This window comes from Sebastes umbrosus, chromosome 14 (genome assembly GCF_015220745.1).
Source record: "Sebastes umbrosus isolate fSebUmb1 chromosome 14, fSebUmb1.pri, whole genome shotgun sequence".
NCBI lineage: Eukaryota > Metazoa > Chordata > Actinopteri > Perciformes > Sebastidae > Sebastes > Sebastes umbrosus.
The window spans coordinates 5,967,742-5,986,669 of NC_051282.1; the positions used below are offsets into that span (position 1 = coordinate 5,967,742).

General features: G+C 41.2%; 1 protein-coding gene across 11 annotated transcripts in view; it reads left to right on the forward strand.

Annotated features, from left to right (window-relative positions):
* The window catches only part of hoxb3a (homeobox B3a), a 97,322-nt gene that overhangs the window by 71,323 nt on the left and 7,071 nt on the right, over positions 1–18,928 (forward strand). For 4 of the 11 annotated variants that reach the window (XM_037792779.1, XM_037792778.1, XM_037792777.1 and 1 more), the window contains 3 exons: positions 6,902–6,968; positions 13,801–13,959; positions 15,306–16,027. In XM_037792779.1, the coding sequence (XP_037648707.1) occupies positions 13,898–13,959; positions 15,306–16,027 (784 nt within the window). In that variant the 5' untranslated portion in view covers positions 6,902–6,968; positions 13,801–13,897. Of the gene's footprint in view, positions 1–5,404; positions 5,487–6,901; positions 6,969–10,426; positions 11,477–13,800; positions 13,960–15,305; positions 16,028–18,928 lie in introns of those variants that run through there. The other 7 variants (XM_037792784.1, XM_037792786.1, XM_037792783.1 and 4 more) reach the window with 6 other exon arrangements.

The following is an 18,928-nucleotide window of genomic DNA, read 5'->3' on the forward strand; positions in this document are numbered from 1 at the left end:
ATGTGTCATAAGAGGAGCATGTTGTTAGGAAACAGATACAGGCCTGTTGTACTGGCACAGGTTGTTCAACACTCAGCGTAATGAGGCCTCAAAGCTATATAACAACAATTTAGGAAAATCCATTTTTAAGACAATGCCAAACCACAAATTTACTACGGATACATATCACTGGATGGACTGACAATAGAGGAAGTGATCTTGTTTAACCAACAGTCACAATGAGATTCCAGCCCAGTTGCACAGCAGTTTGTTAAATAGTCAAGAAATTTTATATATTGATTTGTGTACATAGACAAAAATTTCACCTTTTTTTTTTCATAATGGTCAGCACAAAATTCATTTGTACAGTATGTAATACAAGTAATTGTGAACCGGGAAGTATAGAGAATTGCAAACGCTCACAGGACTGTTGCCCAGGAGACCGGTGTTTGTGTCCCGTATGTAACCACAAGTCAAAGTAGATCTATTTGTCACATAACTTCTGTACTTAAGTTTCGCCACTTCCAGTGTTATTTAAACCCAAACCGCGATATAGTCCTAAACCTAACTTAGTAGCTTGTTGTCTAAGCCCAACCAAGTCGATATTTTCCTAAACATAACTAAGTAGTTTGTTGCCTAAACCTAACCAAGTCGATAATTTCCTAAACCCAACTAAGTAGCTTGTTGCCTAAGCCTAACCAAGTCTATATTTTCCTAAACCTAACTAAGTGGTTTGTTGCCTAAGTCTAACCAAGTTGATATATTCCTGAAATTAACTAAGTAGTTTGTTGCCTACGTCTAACCAACTCGATCTATTCCTAAACCTAACAAAGCAGTTTTATTTTGAAAAGACTGGGGCGGAAATTGACACATGCGTCATGCGTTGCTGTATATTCGTAGGAAAATGCATGACAAATTTGTTGTTGAAAGTCGTGCTGAGCGTCACGAAAAAAAAGGGGAATTCTTGTCTATGTACACGAATCAAATAGATTCAATTTTGTGACTATTTCACGAACTGCCGTGAGACTGTGTTGGAGATTCACCATCTACCATTGGTCACACATCTGGGCAAAACCCCTGGAAAAAGCTGATCAGTCATTGGACAAGGTGGCTTCCAGAGGACACCCAAACCTCCAACCGTCCTTCTATAATCCTGAGGAATACACAGAAGCTATAGTGGAACTGTGCTTAGCGCTGCAGTGTATACAGCAGACAGACTTGACAGAAATGAAACTCGCCCTCCACAAACTAAACCGTTCCTATCGTGATTTCTATCTACCACACACACACACACACACACACACACACACACACACACACACACATACACACACAAGCAGTCACATCCATCCCTGTTCTTCCAATGCCTGACAGACTTGGTGAGCTTGGCACTTTTCATGGCCCAGGAGCAGAGAGGGCAATTTGACCCCCCCGAACCCCACCTCCCTCTAAACCCCCCAAACACACACTCATCCTCTCTCCCTTCTCTCTCTCTCTCTCTCTCTCTCTCTCTCTCTCTCTCTTCCTCTCCTGGCGTCAGGGCTTTCTTTGAGTTTGAGGTTAAAGATTAGCATCTCTGATAAAGATTAACTCTCTGTCAAAGGAAGGCGCTGATGGCATGAGTTTCTGGTTCAGGACTGTTAGTGACACCGGGGCAATCACTGCAGGGAGATGAGCGACCCGGCCTGCAGCAATAGAGGAGGGTAGACACTGCATGGGCTAAAAAATGTTGGCTCAATGAGATATAAGATAAGGTATAAAATAAGACAAGATAACATAATGTAAATTTTGGGTAAGTGATTTTGTTTAAAGTGATGTCATTAAGTTAGGTTTTGGTCTCCTTAATATAACTTGGTTGTATGTAGAAATAAGATCCATAGCAACAAGTAGAGGCAAGAAAGAACAACAAGTGGCTAAATGAGACTACCAAACATCATCACGCCGACTCGTCTTCCTTTACAGCCTTGTTGTGTATATACTCGCACTCATGCAACCATGGTGGAGTTTGTTTATAGCCTAACGTTAGCTTTATACTTCTGGTGATTGCAATCACACTTCAAAACTCATAAAAGTGGTGTTCATTTGTGGAGATTATCCTGCTGAACAATAAACATGTCAGTATCATAAACATTTCTTTGCCACAGAGTTTATTTTCTGCAATAATCTAAAACCCAACGGAACAATCCGATTGGCTGTTAGTGGAGGGAACCAGGGAGATGATCACATCCTGGTTGGCCTACAAAAATATGTCATCCCCGGAGAACTCTATTTGAATAAGTTTAGATTTCTGCTTATAAATAATATTAATTTCAAAGAAGAACTAAGCCAACTGACATTTCCAGCTTCCAAGTCACCCTCAGTGTAGACTTCAATAAGTTCTTGGAGTCTAAGTTCAGCTCTGATTGTTGGTCAATTTGTGCGTGATCGCTGCAAACTCTTCCAAGAGCTATGAATTGGAAAGAGTCTTAGTCCCCTCCAGCAGCCTCTGGCTCAAACAGGATTCAAATAGATCTTTTGTACACTGCTCGAGCGTAATGCCTCAGTTATGTGTCGACAGCCAGGAGCAACAGAGTTAATAAGTGGGAGATTTGTTCAGATTTTACAAGCTGAATGAAAAGAACGTGTTCACCAAAATAACAGGATGCTGAAGATATCACCCTTCCACTCTATAGCATGCTTCAGTTGGCAGCCCGGCGGCGTATAACACATGTAAAGCTGAAATGTCAGTCTTTAGAAACGTGGTGGCACACACACCCATGGAGGTTATGCAATTTAGACTATTTGTGAAATGAATAGCAATGTGTACTCAAAGTGTTTGCATGAGCGCATGTTGGTTCATTCCGCAAACCTTTACAATGAAGTGTTGGTTTAGAAAAGAATCAGTTGTGTCGCGGTTGATGAATTTCAAAACAAAGTTGTCAAAGTTGGCGTAGACGTTGTTTTACTTGAATTTGATTATAAGCTTATTGGATTGATTTGATTTGAACAGGTAACAGTGTGTGGGCAGCAAACTGAAAACCCTTTACTCCTCTGAGACCAGCACTTAACAAAGTGGAAGCAAAGGAACCGGTACGGTGTCTCTGCCTCTCTCTTTCAGTATCTGCTCTCTGAAAAACGGTGTTGAAACGTGTGTGTCGTTGGCCCAGAGCAGGAGGCGAGGAGATGAAATGTGTTGTAGATTTGTCGTCGCTCGCCCATTTGGTGTGGCGTTGGTGATGATGCCGCATGGCCGTTCACCCTCATTACACTTGAAGGAGAGCTTCAGATGGACTTGATGAAAAATGGATGGATGGATGATCTTTGGGGAAGCAAATATGTGGTGGCAATGGGTGCTCTGGTGGCCCAAAAAGGTCAACATTTCTAAACAGACAAAGTTGACCTTTCAGTGGGAAAAACACTCTTTCAAAGTTTGCGGTTTGTAAGTGTAAGAAGTACTCATTGTAAAATGTACTAGCAGGGAAAACCACTGTGAAGTGTAACAATAAGTTTACATGTGTTTACAATGTGTAAATGTTTGCATATGTGAAACAACAACATGTGTCTAAAAAGCACGCATGCTCTAAATTGACAGGTTTTCTTATGTGGCTTTTTTGCCATTGAAGTGAGACCAAAACAGGAAGTTCAGCTTCTGGGAAAAGAAACGTGACGAGTCCTCCAAAGTTAATGCAATTTTAAGCATGGAGATCATTTGAGAAGAATGCAAGTGGCCAGAAGCCCACTGACGATGCAGTAAATTATGTCAAATTCGGAAATTGGATACACATGGATGGGGTGGGAGGAAGTGTCCAACAGATAGGTTGTTTGAGGCCAGGACGTTATGAAATTCTTTATTTTTTCTTTTTCTTTTTCTTTTTCTTTTTCTTTCTTTTTTTCTTTTTCTTTTTATGAAATTCTGCCACTACTTTGCCTATAGCTTTGGAGGCAACAGTCTAATAATGCTCCTTGGTTAATAAAGTTATGAATATTGAGCATCCACAAAGACTACATGGACTGTAATTTAATTGTAGACTAATTGAGCTCTGACAGTTGGGTGGAAACAGTGCTGTATGCTAAAACATTACATTTAAGTCAAACAGAAAAACTCAACCTAACTTAAACAACTTTGACAAGCTACAGTTGTTACACACAAACGTATATTTTGGATGATTATCTTGCACGTAGTATAATTCATTTGTGTTGGAGTCGGTAGAGATCACTTTATTTTAGTTTTTGCCTATCCCGTTATCAGCTGGCTCACATCAACAGCAACAAAAATAATCCTAATGATTTAGATAAAAAGTTCTATAAATCCTGTCTAAATTAAAAGGTTACAGGTTTAAGGATTAAACCATAAACTAGTACACGAAAATGAGTTTCTGCAGCACTTTGCTGGTAGGTTGATCATTAAAGAGGTCCGGGGTCAAAGGTCGCTTTTGGAGAGCTGTGCGCCAATATATCACTGTGAGAGTGCTTCGCTGGGGCAGCTCCTGTGTTTATACCACGAGATACTTCTTCTTCTCTTTTTTTTTACCACGTCTGTAAAGTAACAGCACTGATACTAATATACTGTAAGGTCTGAACTTATTCGGATGTGTTGTAGTTGTCCTCTGAGTTTCTGTTGATGCTTCTAAGGTCAGAGAAGTATATTATAAGAACAAAGAAAAGCTCAGCACAAAACTTTTAGATGAAACACCACAGCTGTTTTTTTATATCCAGCACATAGATTTTCATAGTGAGTGTGAGGAGTAAAGCTGTTCTGAAAAGGAGCATATGTTTGTGTGTGTGTGTGTGAGGGCCGAGGCAGGCCGGTGACAGCACCACCAGACCAGGCAGAGATAAGAGCAGAGATTAGTGATAACGTTTCTTCAGGTCATGTGAGACTTTAAAACGAAGCTAAAGCAGCAACATGAATCCATCCATCACCAAGTCAAAACATAACATCTCAAAAAACTGCACATACTCAAGTTCCAGGACTTACTTTATTTGAATAAATGCACTTTAATAGGGTTTTGTTCCATCCATTAATGTCCAAGCAGTCTAAACCTACTACTTAATATGCATTATGTTCACTTATGCACCTACAGACCTTTTGTTGCTTCCACTGATGGTGCTGTTCCTGACTTTTTTTCATCCCCAATTTCAAACTTTCACTTCATCCAATGCTGAGAAAAAGAAAAAAAAAGCACTTTTTCTGTTTTATTCAGAATTAGGATCCTGATCCAGGAGCACTGACTTCATCTAAAAAGTCCCCCTCTCTCCCTCAGCCTCCACTCAGAATGTGGCTCATCAGCTGTTCTGGGACTCTGGAGGCGGCCTCCTCCCTTTGTCTCGGCCCATAGGCTAGCTGGCTAAGCTAGAAGGCCCCTGCATCACTTTCTGGGCAACTTTAGACTAGTCCACAGCTCCTGTATAGCTCCAAATTTCCGACTAACCCGTGGGGCCTGAAGGGGGGACACAGGGAGGAAAACCCCGGCTGGTGCTGGAGCTGGTGCTGCTGAGATGGGGATGGACTGCAGCCAGAGCTGTGCGTGAGTGCATGGAAAGGAAACAATAAATAAGTTTATAGCAGTAGGAGTAGTGGTGGTGGAGGTGGTGATGGTGGTGGTGGTGGAGGCTGGTACGGGGAGGTCGGGGGATCCTTGCTTTTGATTTATGTGTTTGGGGGAAGCTGTCAGGGAGCAGGAACAGATCGAGGCAGCGAGGGCCACAGATTTTTATTCTAGCACTATAATAAAAATAGATCAGCAGCTATGCAACAGCAGCACGGACAGCGCGTTTCATCCGGATGCTTTTATACAATAATACAATTTACCTTTAAATGTTTACCACAGCAGTGGATGGATGGATGGATAGATGGATGGACATGGTCCGACCGGGATGCGTTATGGGTGCTGCTGAGGATAACCGGGACTATACAGCGCGCTAAATGTTGTGTTTTTCTCTCCGAATGATGCTCAAGTTATTTATGGTCTGCATGGACTCAGAGCCGCTGGGAGACAGCTGTTCTCCTTATGGGGCCGCTTCTCCTCTAAGCTTGCTTCTCATTTTTTATCCTTGTCGGGCCGTTTGGTGTTTGGCAACGTTTCGGACGTTTTTTAGAAAGTCATCCTGATCGTGATTGTTGTGGATTTTGTTCAGCAGTAATGCAAAGAGTTCATGTGTGTTAACTTTAAGTTTTTTTTTTAAACTTGGCTTTAAAGTTTATTGTGATAATTTCCATTAGAATTAACCGGGATCAGGATTTAGACGCACCCCATGCATGTTGTTCGATTGTAATTATTTTATATTCTAGATTTTGGCAGTATTTATGCAATAATTTATGTGATTTTTTTATGTTAACAGATTGCAGCTTTAAGGTTATTTCTATAAGATAATTAAGGTGTAATTAAGCAGTCTATTTATTATTTGAATAACTTTATATTTTTTCGGATTACACCCTCGAACACAGATTTAACTATTACTACTATTATTACGCAATGAGCTGATCGTTTCAAATGATTTATGGATCTATTTTTTTTAAATGTTCGATTATTTCTTTCCCTCCAACATTACTGGTGTGGGAGGGAGCGCCATTATTCCTCGTTAAATGTTAGACTTTCTCAACAGCATTGCAACCCAGATCATATCTGTCCAACGTTTTTTTTTTAAAAACAGAATAAATAAGAGGATGTGTAATATGATAACCAGAATCAATAACATGTCAAATCACTCCCACCCAGCCTTCCATTCCTCTCTCTCTCTGCTCTTATTGCTTTTATTCCGGGATTTCACCGGGAATAATGTCCAGGTCAGCGATACCTGTCTGCTGTCCCGACCGCTCGATTAGACTACAAGAGGTCTCTGCTCTGTATCGGATTTTAGCAAGACCTTTTGATTGCATATCTCTATCTCTTTCTTTCTTTATTCCCTCCCTCTATCCCCCCTTCCTCTTCTCCTCCTGCAGTTCTTAGGAGCTTTCTGGAGGCCGTTTCCTTCCATCAAAACATCAGAGAATAAGAGGCAATCTTTCGGTGAGTTCTGCTGTTTTACTTTATTTCTTTGTGATGCTGAAAATAAGTTGATGATTTTGTTTAAAATCTTTGTGCTTATAAAGTGAATTATTTACTGTTAAATCTGTTCACGACTCTGCGTATCTTAAAAAAAAAATATGGACACGAATCCGTTTTTTTATGGCTATTTTTAAGATATATTATATTTTATTATTTATTTATTTATTTGTTTAATGCACACAGTCTTTGTAGGATAATCCCTGCACGTGCTACACTTTTGCCATACATATATTATTATCATTATGGATATTATTATAATTCGTATCATTATTGTGCATTTTTTGCCACCATGATGTTGGAATTTCAGCAGCTATAATGTTAACGCAGATAAATGAATGTGAAAAGTGAGTAGGGAGATGTTGGTGATAAATAGATGATTTATTTCTTATGATTTACTCTTAAAAAAAAAAAAACATCGACTGAATTATTAGAAAGGTGCAGCTGAATGAATGCATGCGACATATGATGGGATGTGTATGTGTGGGTGTGTGAGTGGTGTAATAATATCATGGAAGGACACGTGCTAATGTAATATAAGCCAGAGGTGTGAAGGGCAGTGTGATGACCGCGGGTTACAGCCGCAGCAGGAGACATAGCAGGGTCACTTCATCATTTTTCACAAGACAGTTATTAAAACAGCACTTTGTAAATGCAATAATGACCCGAATGCTTAACAGTAATAATAGTAATACCAATAATAATAATGAAACTAGCGGCAGCATAAAATAGGTCACAGTTGTAGAAAAGTTATTTTCATCCAGACCACATCATAAAGGAACAAACATTACAAATAATTATTCATCCTTTCATTTTTTTTGTTGAATATTTTAGCATATGCATTTAACACAGTGTTTCAACAGAGAAAAACTGTGTAAAATATGATTTGAAATCCCGTAGTCGGAGGACATTCCTTTGTGTCATCCTCCGTGGCCTACATGTCTGAAGTCCTGAGGGAAAAAAAAAAAAAAAAACAGGAGAAAAAAAAATGGAAAGAGGATTTCCATCTCTCTGCAAAGCCAGAGAGTTTCAGTTGTGAAACCCAATATCCGTGACTCGATCCGAAACACGGAGCCGTCGATGCGCGTCAGCCATCCAAGGAAAATAAAGAAGAGCTGCCATCCTTTTTACAAGCACCGGCGTGCTTTTACAAGTCAATACCTATACAAGTAATCCGCTCTGCTTATTTCTCCACATGCACGGCTTCTTCCCACACTGTTGCTCAGTGGAAAAAAGAAAGAAAGAAACCAAAAAAAAAAAAAAATAGCTGATTTTGGTTAATGAGTAATGAGGGTTTTTCAGCAGCAGTTAGCAGATCCTTCACAAAAGATGGTTGGAAGAGACAAAAAAGTTGCAGACGGACACATTTTTAGGCTCCCACCTTCTTCCACCTACACGGAGCTCATCCTCTCATTTCAGCAGCCCACAGCGAATGCTATCTGTTTTAAAGTTGGTGCTGTTTACACACACACACACACACACGCACACACACACGCTGCTGGGTGCGAGAAAACTCATAAATCTTACGTAGCCATAAACGACAGGGGTAGCGTCCTGAATAATAAAAATAGAGGGAAGTTGGAGAGAGAGAGCTCTAGAGACACACACACACAGAGAGAGAGAGAGTGAGTGTGTGTGGTGGGGGTATGGAAACATAGTAAGACACCTTCATATTTTCATTTCCATTTTTGGTCTCACCTCTCTGTGTCTCTTTCCTTCTGGGTTTTCTTGTCACTCTTGCTTCTTTTTTTTTTAGCCTACTTCACCTCTTTCTCCAAATGTATGTTGCACTTCACTCCTGTCTTCCTCCACTCTTTCAAAACACATGTTTTCTTCCATTAAAAAAAGACCTGGAAGTGGAGAATTTAAAGTTCCCCTTCCAGACATGCCAGTTATAGCTGCTTATATACTACACGTTATCTTCTGTTGGTTTGTTATAGATTGTTGCTGTTTGTTACCTCTCTTCCATACGACCTCCTTTTCCTTTTCTTTTTTATTCACCATTTTCCGTGCATATATAGCAGCAGGGGGAGACAAGGTGTTGAAATGTTAACAATACAGACTATATATCTAGTTTCTACAGGGAGACGTGGAATGAGCTGCAGGAGGGGCTCTGTAAAAATAATAATGAACAAAAAAAAACATTTCCTGGAAAAGTAGGAAGACAGAGAGAAAAAGGGTGAGAGCAACTAGTTTCGTCATGTTGCCTGTAAAAATTGACACAAAATAGTATCAAATTAAATGCCAAAAACAGGTTGAATGACGAGTGATGCCTCCCAAAAGAGTGGCACACATATAATCTGCACGTCTTCACCTCACCTTAACTCGTGGATCTGGCTTTTCACCTGAATGTATTGTGGCTGTAATAAACTTTCAAAAGTGGCAGCCTAACTTGGTGTAAATATAGATACAAATATGAACAAAAATAGATAGATAGATAGATAGATAGATGGATAGATAGATAGATAGATAGATAGATAGATAGATAGATAGATAGATAGATGTACTTTATTTTCCAGGGCAATGTACCGGAACAGTAAACACACAGTAAATATACATGGCAACACAAGAGATAAATATAGTATGCACTATATAAAGAATATATTAGAATATACTGTACATATAACAGACTACTAAAACTAACATATAACATATAAACATAGACTAACCTTAACATATACATTAGCAAAGTGTGCAAGTAACAATTTTTGTCTTAAATACAAATTAAATGACGAAATACAGTGAAATTATGAAATAAATAATGTTGTGTTTAAGCCTCTTTAGTTTGGCAGAAAAAACGTAACATGTTCCTAATAATGCTCTCAGATGAGATCTACAATGCCTGTTGCTGTACTTTATTACGTTGTCTTTAGGCTTTATTTTTGCTATTGTCATGCATTAGATTGTGATTCCTCTGGACTGCAAAGTAATTTGATCTGTGTATCTATTTTAATTTACATGGTCCTATCTGAGAATACTACACTAAACTAATCCAAACTCAGCAAAACTGATAACCCCTGATAGGAAAATGAAACATATGGCTATAATATAATAGGTCTCATACTAAATGTCTAAGGGTGTTATCTCTGACCTTCTTATCCGGTTCATCACCCTAAACAATATCCTAGCCACTATAGACTACAGAAACCCGAGTACATCTAAGTCTAACATTATATTTGGAGTTTATAGCCTACTAATTAGAAATGCAGGAGAAGGGCAAAGATGGATCCATCCAAAAATGCCATTTAAAATCAACTGTTTAAAGAGGGAGAGAATTGTAAACAACATGTTGTATACATGGCTACTAATTAAAAGTTACACCAAAGTTCATGGTGAAAATATAGCCAGATGTGGGCTTTATGTAAACATAGAAAACAAATCAAATTTAATTCTGAACTAATGCATGGCGCCACAGAAAGTCGCCGGCAGGAATAACATCAGAGCCTGCTGCGTGTTTCACTTCCAGCCAGAATGAATTAGCATAATGTGTGAGTGACGCTGAGATGTTTGATGGAATCAACGCGTCCGCGAGTCAAGCCCCGTTATTTCCTCCGTTACACCCCCCAGCCCCGGTGAGCGCTGCTGATACCCGGTGCTTGTTGTCAACAACATAATGAGAATAGCTACTGCGATACTACCACCACGATTCCCTCCTATAGGCCTACTATAGACTACCACTACTACTACTACTGCTGCTGCTGCTGCTGCTGGCCGTGCAATAAGAATAAGAACCCTTCCAGAGACCGGAGCGAGGCGGGAGCACAGCCCGAGAGACAGAGAGCAAGACGCGGCTGGAGAGAGGCAGGAGACCCGGGGAGATAAAAAAAGAACCAGAAAAAAAATGCAATGGGGTGACATTGTGTGCTGCTGCTGCTGCTCGGAGGCTGTGTGAGCGACACCAGCTTAAAAAAAGAAGGAAATTTGAGGCCATTGTTGTCAGACAGCAGCGGTGGTGCTGGGGCGGAGGGTGGAGGGCGGAGGGTGGAGGGGGGGGGGCGCGGGGGGCGCGAGCAGGCAGCAGGCAGGCTCCCCGGTAAGCTCGTTCAGCTCGTGCGCTAGCTTGCCTGCCTGTAGCCTATTAGCCCGTTAATTCTGCACCCCAAAGTTGGACGCCTCGAGCCCGCTCCGCGTGTCTCCTCCGCCGTTCATGCCACACGGTGTCCGGCTCGCCGCCCACGCGCAGCCCGGTCCGCCGCCGCTGCCGGCTCGAGGAGGTGTTGTGGTGCTGGTTGTGGTGGTCGCGAGCAGCCGTGCTAGTCTCGAGCACCGAGCACCGGAGGAGCAGCAGCGCGTTTGCGGAGAGAAGAAGAAGAAGAAGAAGAAGAAGAGGAGGAAGAGGAGTAGGAGGAGAGGATATTTATTTCATTCTTGTTATTGATTAGCTAGTGGAGGACTATAATAATATCTGTGATGCGGTGTTGCTGCTGGGTCCGTGCGGGACTGGACCGGGACCGCCGCCGGTGCTAGAGAAGGTAAGGAGCATCACCGGTACAGGCCAGCCCGGTTTAACTGCACGAGAAGCAGCGAGTGTTTGTTTCTCTGTGCAGTTTGTTTCGCTCTGGAGCGGCTGTGCTCAGTGATTTATGGCTCCGTATGACTTCAATCCCGGTTCAAGAAGAGTTCACAATGCTTTAAGCTGCTGCCCCCCCTCTCCTCTCCTCTCCTCTCCTCTCCTCTCGGCCTTCCATCTCTGTCCTCTTTTCTTTCTTTCTTTCTCTTCTCTCATCATTTCTCCTCCTATTCTGTCCCTGCCTCTTCCTCACTTTGAGCTATTTATTTACAATAAGCAATGGCCGGCCATGTTTATGTTATGGATGATGATGTGGTGGTACTTTCACTTTCATCCCCCCAAACACGGGCCTCCGTTTTATTATTATTTCTTACTATCTGACTGAGTTTATTTAAATGTTGTAAATGCGCTAATTTTATTCACACACTGTTTGTTGATATGAGCCTGAATGGAGGCCATGAACACAGCAACAATAGCTCTGATCTGAAACAATCTGTTATTGTTTCTGGGCTCCATATTATTGGCCCCTCTCTCTCTCTCTCTCTCTCTCACTCTCTCTCTGTCTGTGTGTGTGTGTGTGTTAATGGGATAAGGAATACGTGGATTGTCCAAGTTAATGCATCCTCTCTCTCTCTCTGTGTGTCTCCCTGCCTGCATAGCTCTTCTTCTCATGGCAGGCGCCATTTGTAATTTTATATCACAGGATAAAACACAGACACTGGACACCAAACTGGCCGACCTCTCTCCATCTCTCTCTCCATCTCCCTCTGTCTCTCTCTCTCTCTTTCTCTCTCCATTTCCCTCCATCTCCCTCTCTCTCTCTCTCTCTCTCTCTCTCCCTCTCTCTCTGTGTTGTTTTTGTTTGGGTGGCTGTTTCTCTGTCAGTATAAATGGATTATTCTGGGAGGCGTCTAGTAAAGTTGGTGATTGTATTAAGTCGTAGCCCTACAAGCAAGAGGGCAGAGACATTACGTGTCCCGTTTAATGGCGATACAGCGATATGATTTAATAACATATTCCTCCTACACTCACTGAGCCACCATGGCCTCTCTCTCTCTCTCTCTTTCTCTCTCTCTCTCTCTCTCTCTCTCGCTCTCTCTCTCCTTGGGACTATTCCTCAGAGTAAATAATTAGGATTCCAGCTTGTCTACTAGAAAGATAAATGGCTGACATGTGTGACGTGCTGAGAGCTGGAGTAAGGCTGGACAGTAATCACAAAAAGACGAATAATATAATACATTTTCTAAAAAACTATTATGGACTATAGAGGTTTATATATTTACCTAAAACATTCACATCTAATTGAGAACTTATTTATTTTATATTTTATTTATTTATTTTATTTTATTTATTTATTAAAGGAACACGTATTGTAATGTTTAGCATGTTCTCTCTTTTTTTGCTCTATAAAAAAAGAATAATATAATACATTTAAAAAAAATGATGGGCTATAGAGATTATATTTTATATGTTTACTACAATTTAACCCAAAACATTCACATCTAATTGAAAACTTATTTATTTTATATTTTATTTATTTATTTTATTTTATTTATTTATTAAAGGAACACGTATTGTAATGTTTAGCATGTTCTCTCTTTTTTTTGCTCTATAAAAAAAGAATAATATAATACATTTAAAAAAAATGATGGGCTATAGAGATTATATTTTATATGTTTACTACAATTTAACCCAAAACATTCACATCTAATTGAAAACTTATTTATTTTATATTTTATTTATTTATTTTATTTTATTTTATTTTTTAAAGGAACACCCATTATGTTTTGCATTCTCTTTTTTTTTTGCTTTATATTTCTATTTGTTGATTTAGTAAATGTAGCCTATATCATCTAGGCCTCGTGTGCTGCTAGCATTAAAAAAAACTACTTCATAGTCTATGTGAATCACAAATATTGTGTCGCCATAACCTACAATTAGACAACATAATTAGGTTATTTTTTCGTCTTTTTTTTTGTAGCGCAGGCCTCATATTTAACGACATAATGGTGTCACGTTATCTTCGCACGCGCTTTAATTAGCTATTTTTTTATTTTTGTTTTTCTATGTATTCCTCCACAGTGAAACACGGGCTTTAATTTCATATCTATATTAAATAAACTTGATGGCTCTCTGTTTTTAGCTGGTGTTGCGTTATTAACTCATGCGTGGACTGAGTCATTGGTGGCCTAAGTAGTTAGTTAGCTGCAGCGCTAGCATCCAGCATCCAGCACATCCATCCATATAGGGTCTCAGTGTGTGTGTGTGTGTGTGTGTGTGTGTCAGATGGCAGAGCCAGCAGAGAGCCAGCAGAGATCTGCAGCAGGGCCGCTTCACCTCCGCTTCTCCCCCGTTAAACATTTTATCTCCAGAGGAGGAATGAATGCCAGGTGCTCTCTCGCGCCTGACAAGCCGGCCTCTCGCGGCCACAGGCCCACCCCAGCGGTGAGCGCCAGATAGGGAGTCTGTGGGGGCTCACTCTTTCTTTCCTGGGGCCGTGATAGAGCACTCGACCCTAATGAATCACTGACTCGTGAAGCTTCTTCCGGGGTTTCTTTCTTTTTCTTTTTTTTTTTACCCCATCTATCTATCTATCTATTGTTGGCCTCTTTTGTCTGAAGTCCAAGTGTTTTTCTTTTTTTATTTATTTTTCCATTTTTCTTTTTGGCAATATTAACCAAATAGAATACATTATTAACCTTATAAATCTATAACAACAAATTCCCTTAACCAAAACAAAAAAATAATGTTTTTTAGAAATATTCCAATTGCTTTATACATCTCAGCTTTCCAGTTTCAAGGCATTTGAAGTCCCATTAATATGTTTTTCTTTGTTACTCCGTTTAGAAAATCCTAATAACGCGCAACACTCTGCATTACTCCGTCTTTCTTACCTGTTAAAATAAAAAAATTCTACCGTGATGCAAGAGTATACAGCCTGTTATTCAGCAGCAATGATCGCTTCCGGAGATATAGACTGCTATGAGTGAGGTAACAGCCGAGCAGACGGGATACACTAAATCATACGTTGGAAGGCAGAGGATGACAGAAATAGGCTACCTACATCAGTCACAAAGGAGAATATATATACAGGCCACATTCACTGCCGCCATTACACAACAAAATGTCACGTTCAGCCTGAATAACAGCAGACATGGTGGGGTAGTGCTTTAATAAAAATACAAAAATAAAACATAATTTAACTGAAATCGAATAAGTAGGAAAATGTGACATACATTTTAAAACAATAGTGAAAAGAGATTTTTGCCTCATTTTATTATTACATTTAAAGGTGAAGCATTGTTATCATGGTTGGATTAATTGCTAAAAAAAATAGAGAATAATTAGTAAATAACAACAACTACTAATTCTACACCTATTACCTCTATTAATAATACCAGTAGCTGCTATGTTACTACTTAATAATGTTATAATAATAGTGATACTAATAATAATAATAGCAGTAATAATAACTTTCAATTACTACTATGTGAATTAATAGCAAATTCTATGGAAATTTGACATAATCTAATAAGTGTATGCATGTCTCCATGTATGTGTGTGTGTATGTGTGTGTGTAAATGTGTGTGTGTGTGTGTGTGTGTGTGTGTGCCTCCTCCATAGAGCATCTGCAGGCTGTGCACTGGGCTCAGAAGGGAGGGGGAGGGTAAAGGGTGAGGGGGGGTGAGGAAAGAAAAGCAGTGGTTTCTATTCATGTCATGGTGCCTTTCATGGGAGGAAGATGGATTTATCTCTCTTATTTCTTCATTCTGCCTCTCCTAACCTTTCAGGTCAGATTGCAGGAGACCGTTGGAGAGACACCGTCACGTGACCCCCGGTACCAAATGGTCTTCCGGCAGTGGCTCTCAACAAGGACCGGAGCACACCAAGACGCCGCCACTCCTCTCAGAAATGCAGAAGACAACATACTACGACAACTCCTCTGCGCTTTTCGGTGGCTACTCGTCCTACCAGGTGCAGGGGGCGGCGGCGGCGGCGGCAGCGGCAGCCGCCAACGGCTTTGGGGGCTACGATGCACCGGTCCCAGTGTCCCACCACCAGCCGGCCTTCCAGTCAGCGACCCATCTGGATGTGGACTCGTACCAGCGCTCGGCCTGCTCTTTGCAGTCACTGGGCAGTAACAGTGGCCACCAGCAGCAGCAGCAGCAGCAGCTAGCCAAGACCAAGGAGCTGAATGGCAGCTGCATGCGGCCCAGTCTGCCCCCCGAGCACCACCCCGGCTCCCAGGTGTCCCCTCCACTGCCCCCCAACCCCAGCAACGGTAATACTGGGGCTCAGCAGCCGGGGGGCACTGCTGGGGCCTCCTCGGTCTCTAAATCAGGCCCCAATAAGTCGTCTAATTCTTCCTCCTCCACATCGTCCTCCACGTCGTCCTCCTCCTCGTCACTGCCCCCCAACCCCACCATGTCCAAGCAGATCTTTCCCTGGATGAAAGAGTGTCGACAGGCGACCAAGCAGAAAAACGGTTCACCCAGCAACAACTCTGGCAATGGTGTGTTAGACTACACCTGTCTCTGTCTCTCTGTCTGTCTTTGCTTTGTCGTCCCCCACCCCCTCATAGCACCAACATGGCTTACTTACTTATTCCTCCTACACCAGTCTCTCTCTCTCTCTCTCTCTTTCCTTTCCTCAGTTCCTTCTATTTCTTTTTTCCTTCTTCTTCCTTCCTCATTAGTGTCTTTTTTTTCCTATTATCCTGGCCTTCTCCTTCCCATCACCACTTCTCTCTTTCCTCACCTCTCTTATCAACATCCTCTTTCAAGCTCCGGATCCCCAGAGGATTTAAAAGGTTTCTCAGACTATTATGGCAAAACAGGTTTCCTCAGGCACTGGTTCAGACAGGCAACTAGTGAAGCTGGTTATCTGTAGCTGGTCCAAGGTCATTTTATTTAAGGCATCTAATATTGGAACTAATGTAGCTGGTGAGCTGGCTTCACTGAGAAAGCATGTTGGCATAGAAAGCTGAAGGTTCGAGCCTAAAATCAAAATCAATCCTGCTTCACACTCAAGTTCTTTGATCGAGTCGTTTGAATGACTAAAGCCCATCAGTAGAGTAACTGTCGAAACCTCTAGATATGGCAAGCAAGAGGTCAAAGGTCAGAGGCATGGCAAAAGAGGAGTGCTCAAGTAAACAAGTAAAAAGCAGGAAGGAAATTTATATTTTTAATGGCAGAGAAAAACTACTTTTTGTTTTTGTTTAATCTGTACACAATGTAAGAACATCTATTGATGGTTTCAGAGGGCGTTACATGCTGGAAATATTTCTTGGCAGCTAACAGCCAGGTGCAGTAACTTCCTGGCAATTTTTTTGGTTATGTCCAGAAGATAACCTGCAAATTGCTAAATCTGGCAAAAACTTGCAAAACCTTTCGTGAGACTGGCTACCCGACGACCTATCCCAACCTTAACTATTTGAGGTCAATGCCAAACCTTAACAATCTTGCAAGAGTTTCCCAATTCGTGGGTTACCTTCTAGACATGACCACTTTTTTTTTTTTTTTCCTCAGATGGTGAAGTCATGACTTGCCCTACTGTGCATCTGATTGGCTAATACTCGTTGCCTTCCTTGGTTAGGTTGGTTCAGTTTAGGCATGAGGAGGTATGGTAAACCAATCGCAGGCAAAGTAGGGCTGGTCATGCCCAAATAATAGGAATAGTGTTTTTTTTTTTTTTGACAACAGCCCCCGCCAATTTAGACTAAACATGCTTATTATATTTATAATATTGTATTGTTCAACACATGCCATTCTGGTAGAATATGACAGTAGAATAAAAAAAAATGTAGTTTTACTTTTGTATTGCACGTTTTACTGGCGTCCGGTAGTCGCTTTCAGTCCAAAATGGCAGAAGCGTAGCTCTGCTGCTGGGCTCTGATGTTGACATGGAACGAACAATTGACTTTCACTTCTTGGCAATGTACCTTCTTTGGTAGGGCTGGTCATCCCTTTACCACCCAAGGCAAAACAAATTTGTTTCCTGGAGGCTTGTCATCACAATGAGGTTGCCAGGTTTGGTTCCATTGCAGCGAAAGAGAGATCTATAATAATTCCTGTGATGACGGACCGTAAATCTGGCAACCGGAGTTATAGCTGGAGACACTACACTGGATACTGGGCGGATGGATACAGTGTTGTTCATCAAGAAATAGTTCCAACACATAACTCCCCCTAAAACCACCTTAAACTGAGGGGAAAATCATAAGAAGAGAAAGATAAACATTGGAGAAAATGCATATCTGGAAAATTATTAACACAAGGTAATAACAGGATGAGTTCAGTACCAGCAGAGGAGAACGGTAGAACAGAGAGAGAGAGAGAGAGATTTGGTGTTCTCTCAGTATTCAGTCAGATCTACAACTCAGACAACTGAGCAGTCGGGGATTCATTAGAGTAACAATACAGTCAGTTTTAGGACAGTCTGGCTATCAGCTGCCACTAACCTGCCGTCAATAACTTGCACACCTTCATTCATTCATTTACTTTCTCCTCTTCACCCACCTCCTCCTCTTTTCCTTGCTCCCCACCCTCTGCTTATTACTTGCCTTTCTGATTGCTCTCCTTCGTGCCCTCTATCCTCCTCCTCCTCCTCCTCCTTCTCCGCCTCTCCTTTTGGTACCTTCTTGGAAGGAAGATATTAACATTGTGAATTTAAATGTCATGTACGATAACAGATGAATAGATTTTCAGAGAGAGGGAGAGTGACACACAGGCATTTGAAATGGAAGATATTAGCAAATGGGGGAAAAAATACAGCAGGGTGATAAATTTGAATATCATCTGCATGTCTGATAACAGGCAAAGAAAAACAGTCATTGGGGCAGACAGATTGGTAGTTATCAATGAGAGAGAATGTGTTCCGCCATAATGAATATGAGTCTCATATTCAAAAAGCGTTCAGTTGACTGGACAGAGAGTTGAGGGGAGATTAGATAGTTTATTGATGAGAATTTGAAACAATGATTTTGAGAACGTCACGGCTCTGTGAGACGGATGGTTTGATGGTTGCCTCTCTCATCTTTCTGTCTCTGTGCATAGAAATAAACACAAGAGTCAACTGTTTATACTGTTGAGAGAGAGAGAGAGAGAGAATTATGGAGAGATAGGATCTCAGTGCTCGCTTTGAACTCTACTGCATCAGCTTATTGGTATGAACACGTCGCAAGCATGCGCATAGGAACATTCCTGCGTATTCATAACAGAGACATACGCAGAGAGAGAGATGGAAGAGGCACTGCAGTTCAGCACTATTGGTATGGAATAAACACCAAGATGGAAACAACACCAGCCCAGAGCCAGCCAAGTATCATCTGTTGCTGTTTAAGCAGCAGACCAACCCAAAGTCGTTTTGACACATGCAACCTTCAGAATTGCTGGGTTCAAATGTTGTGGTTGCT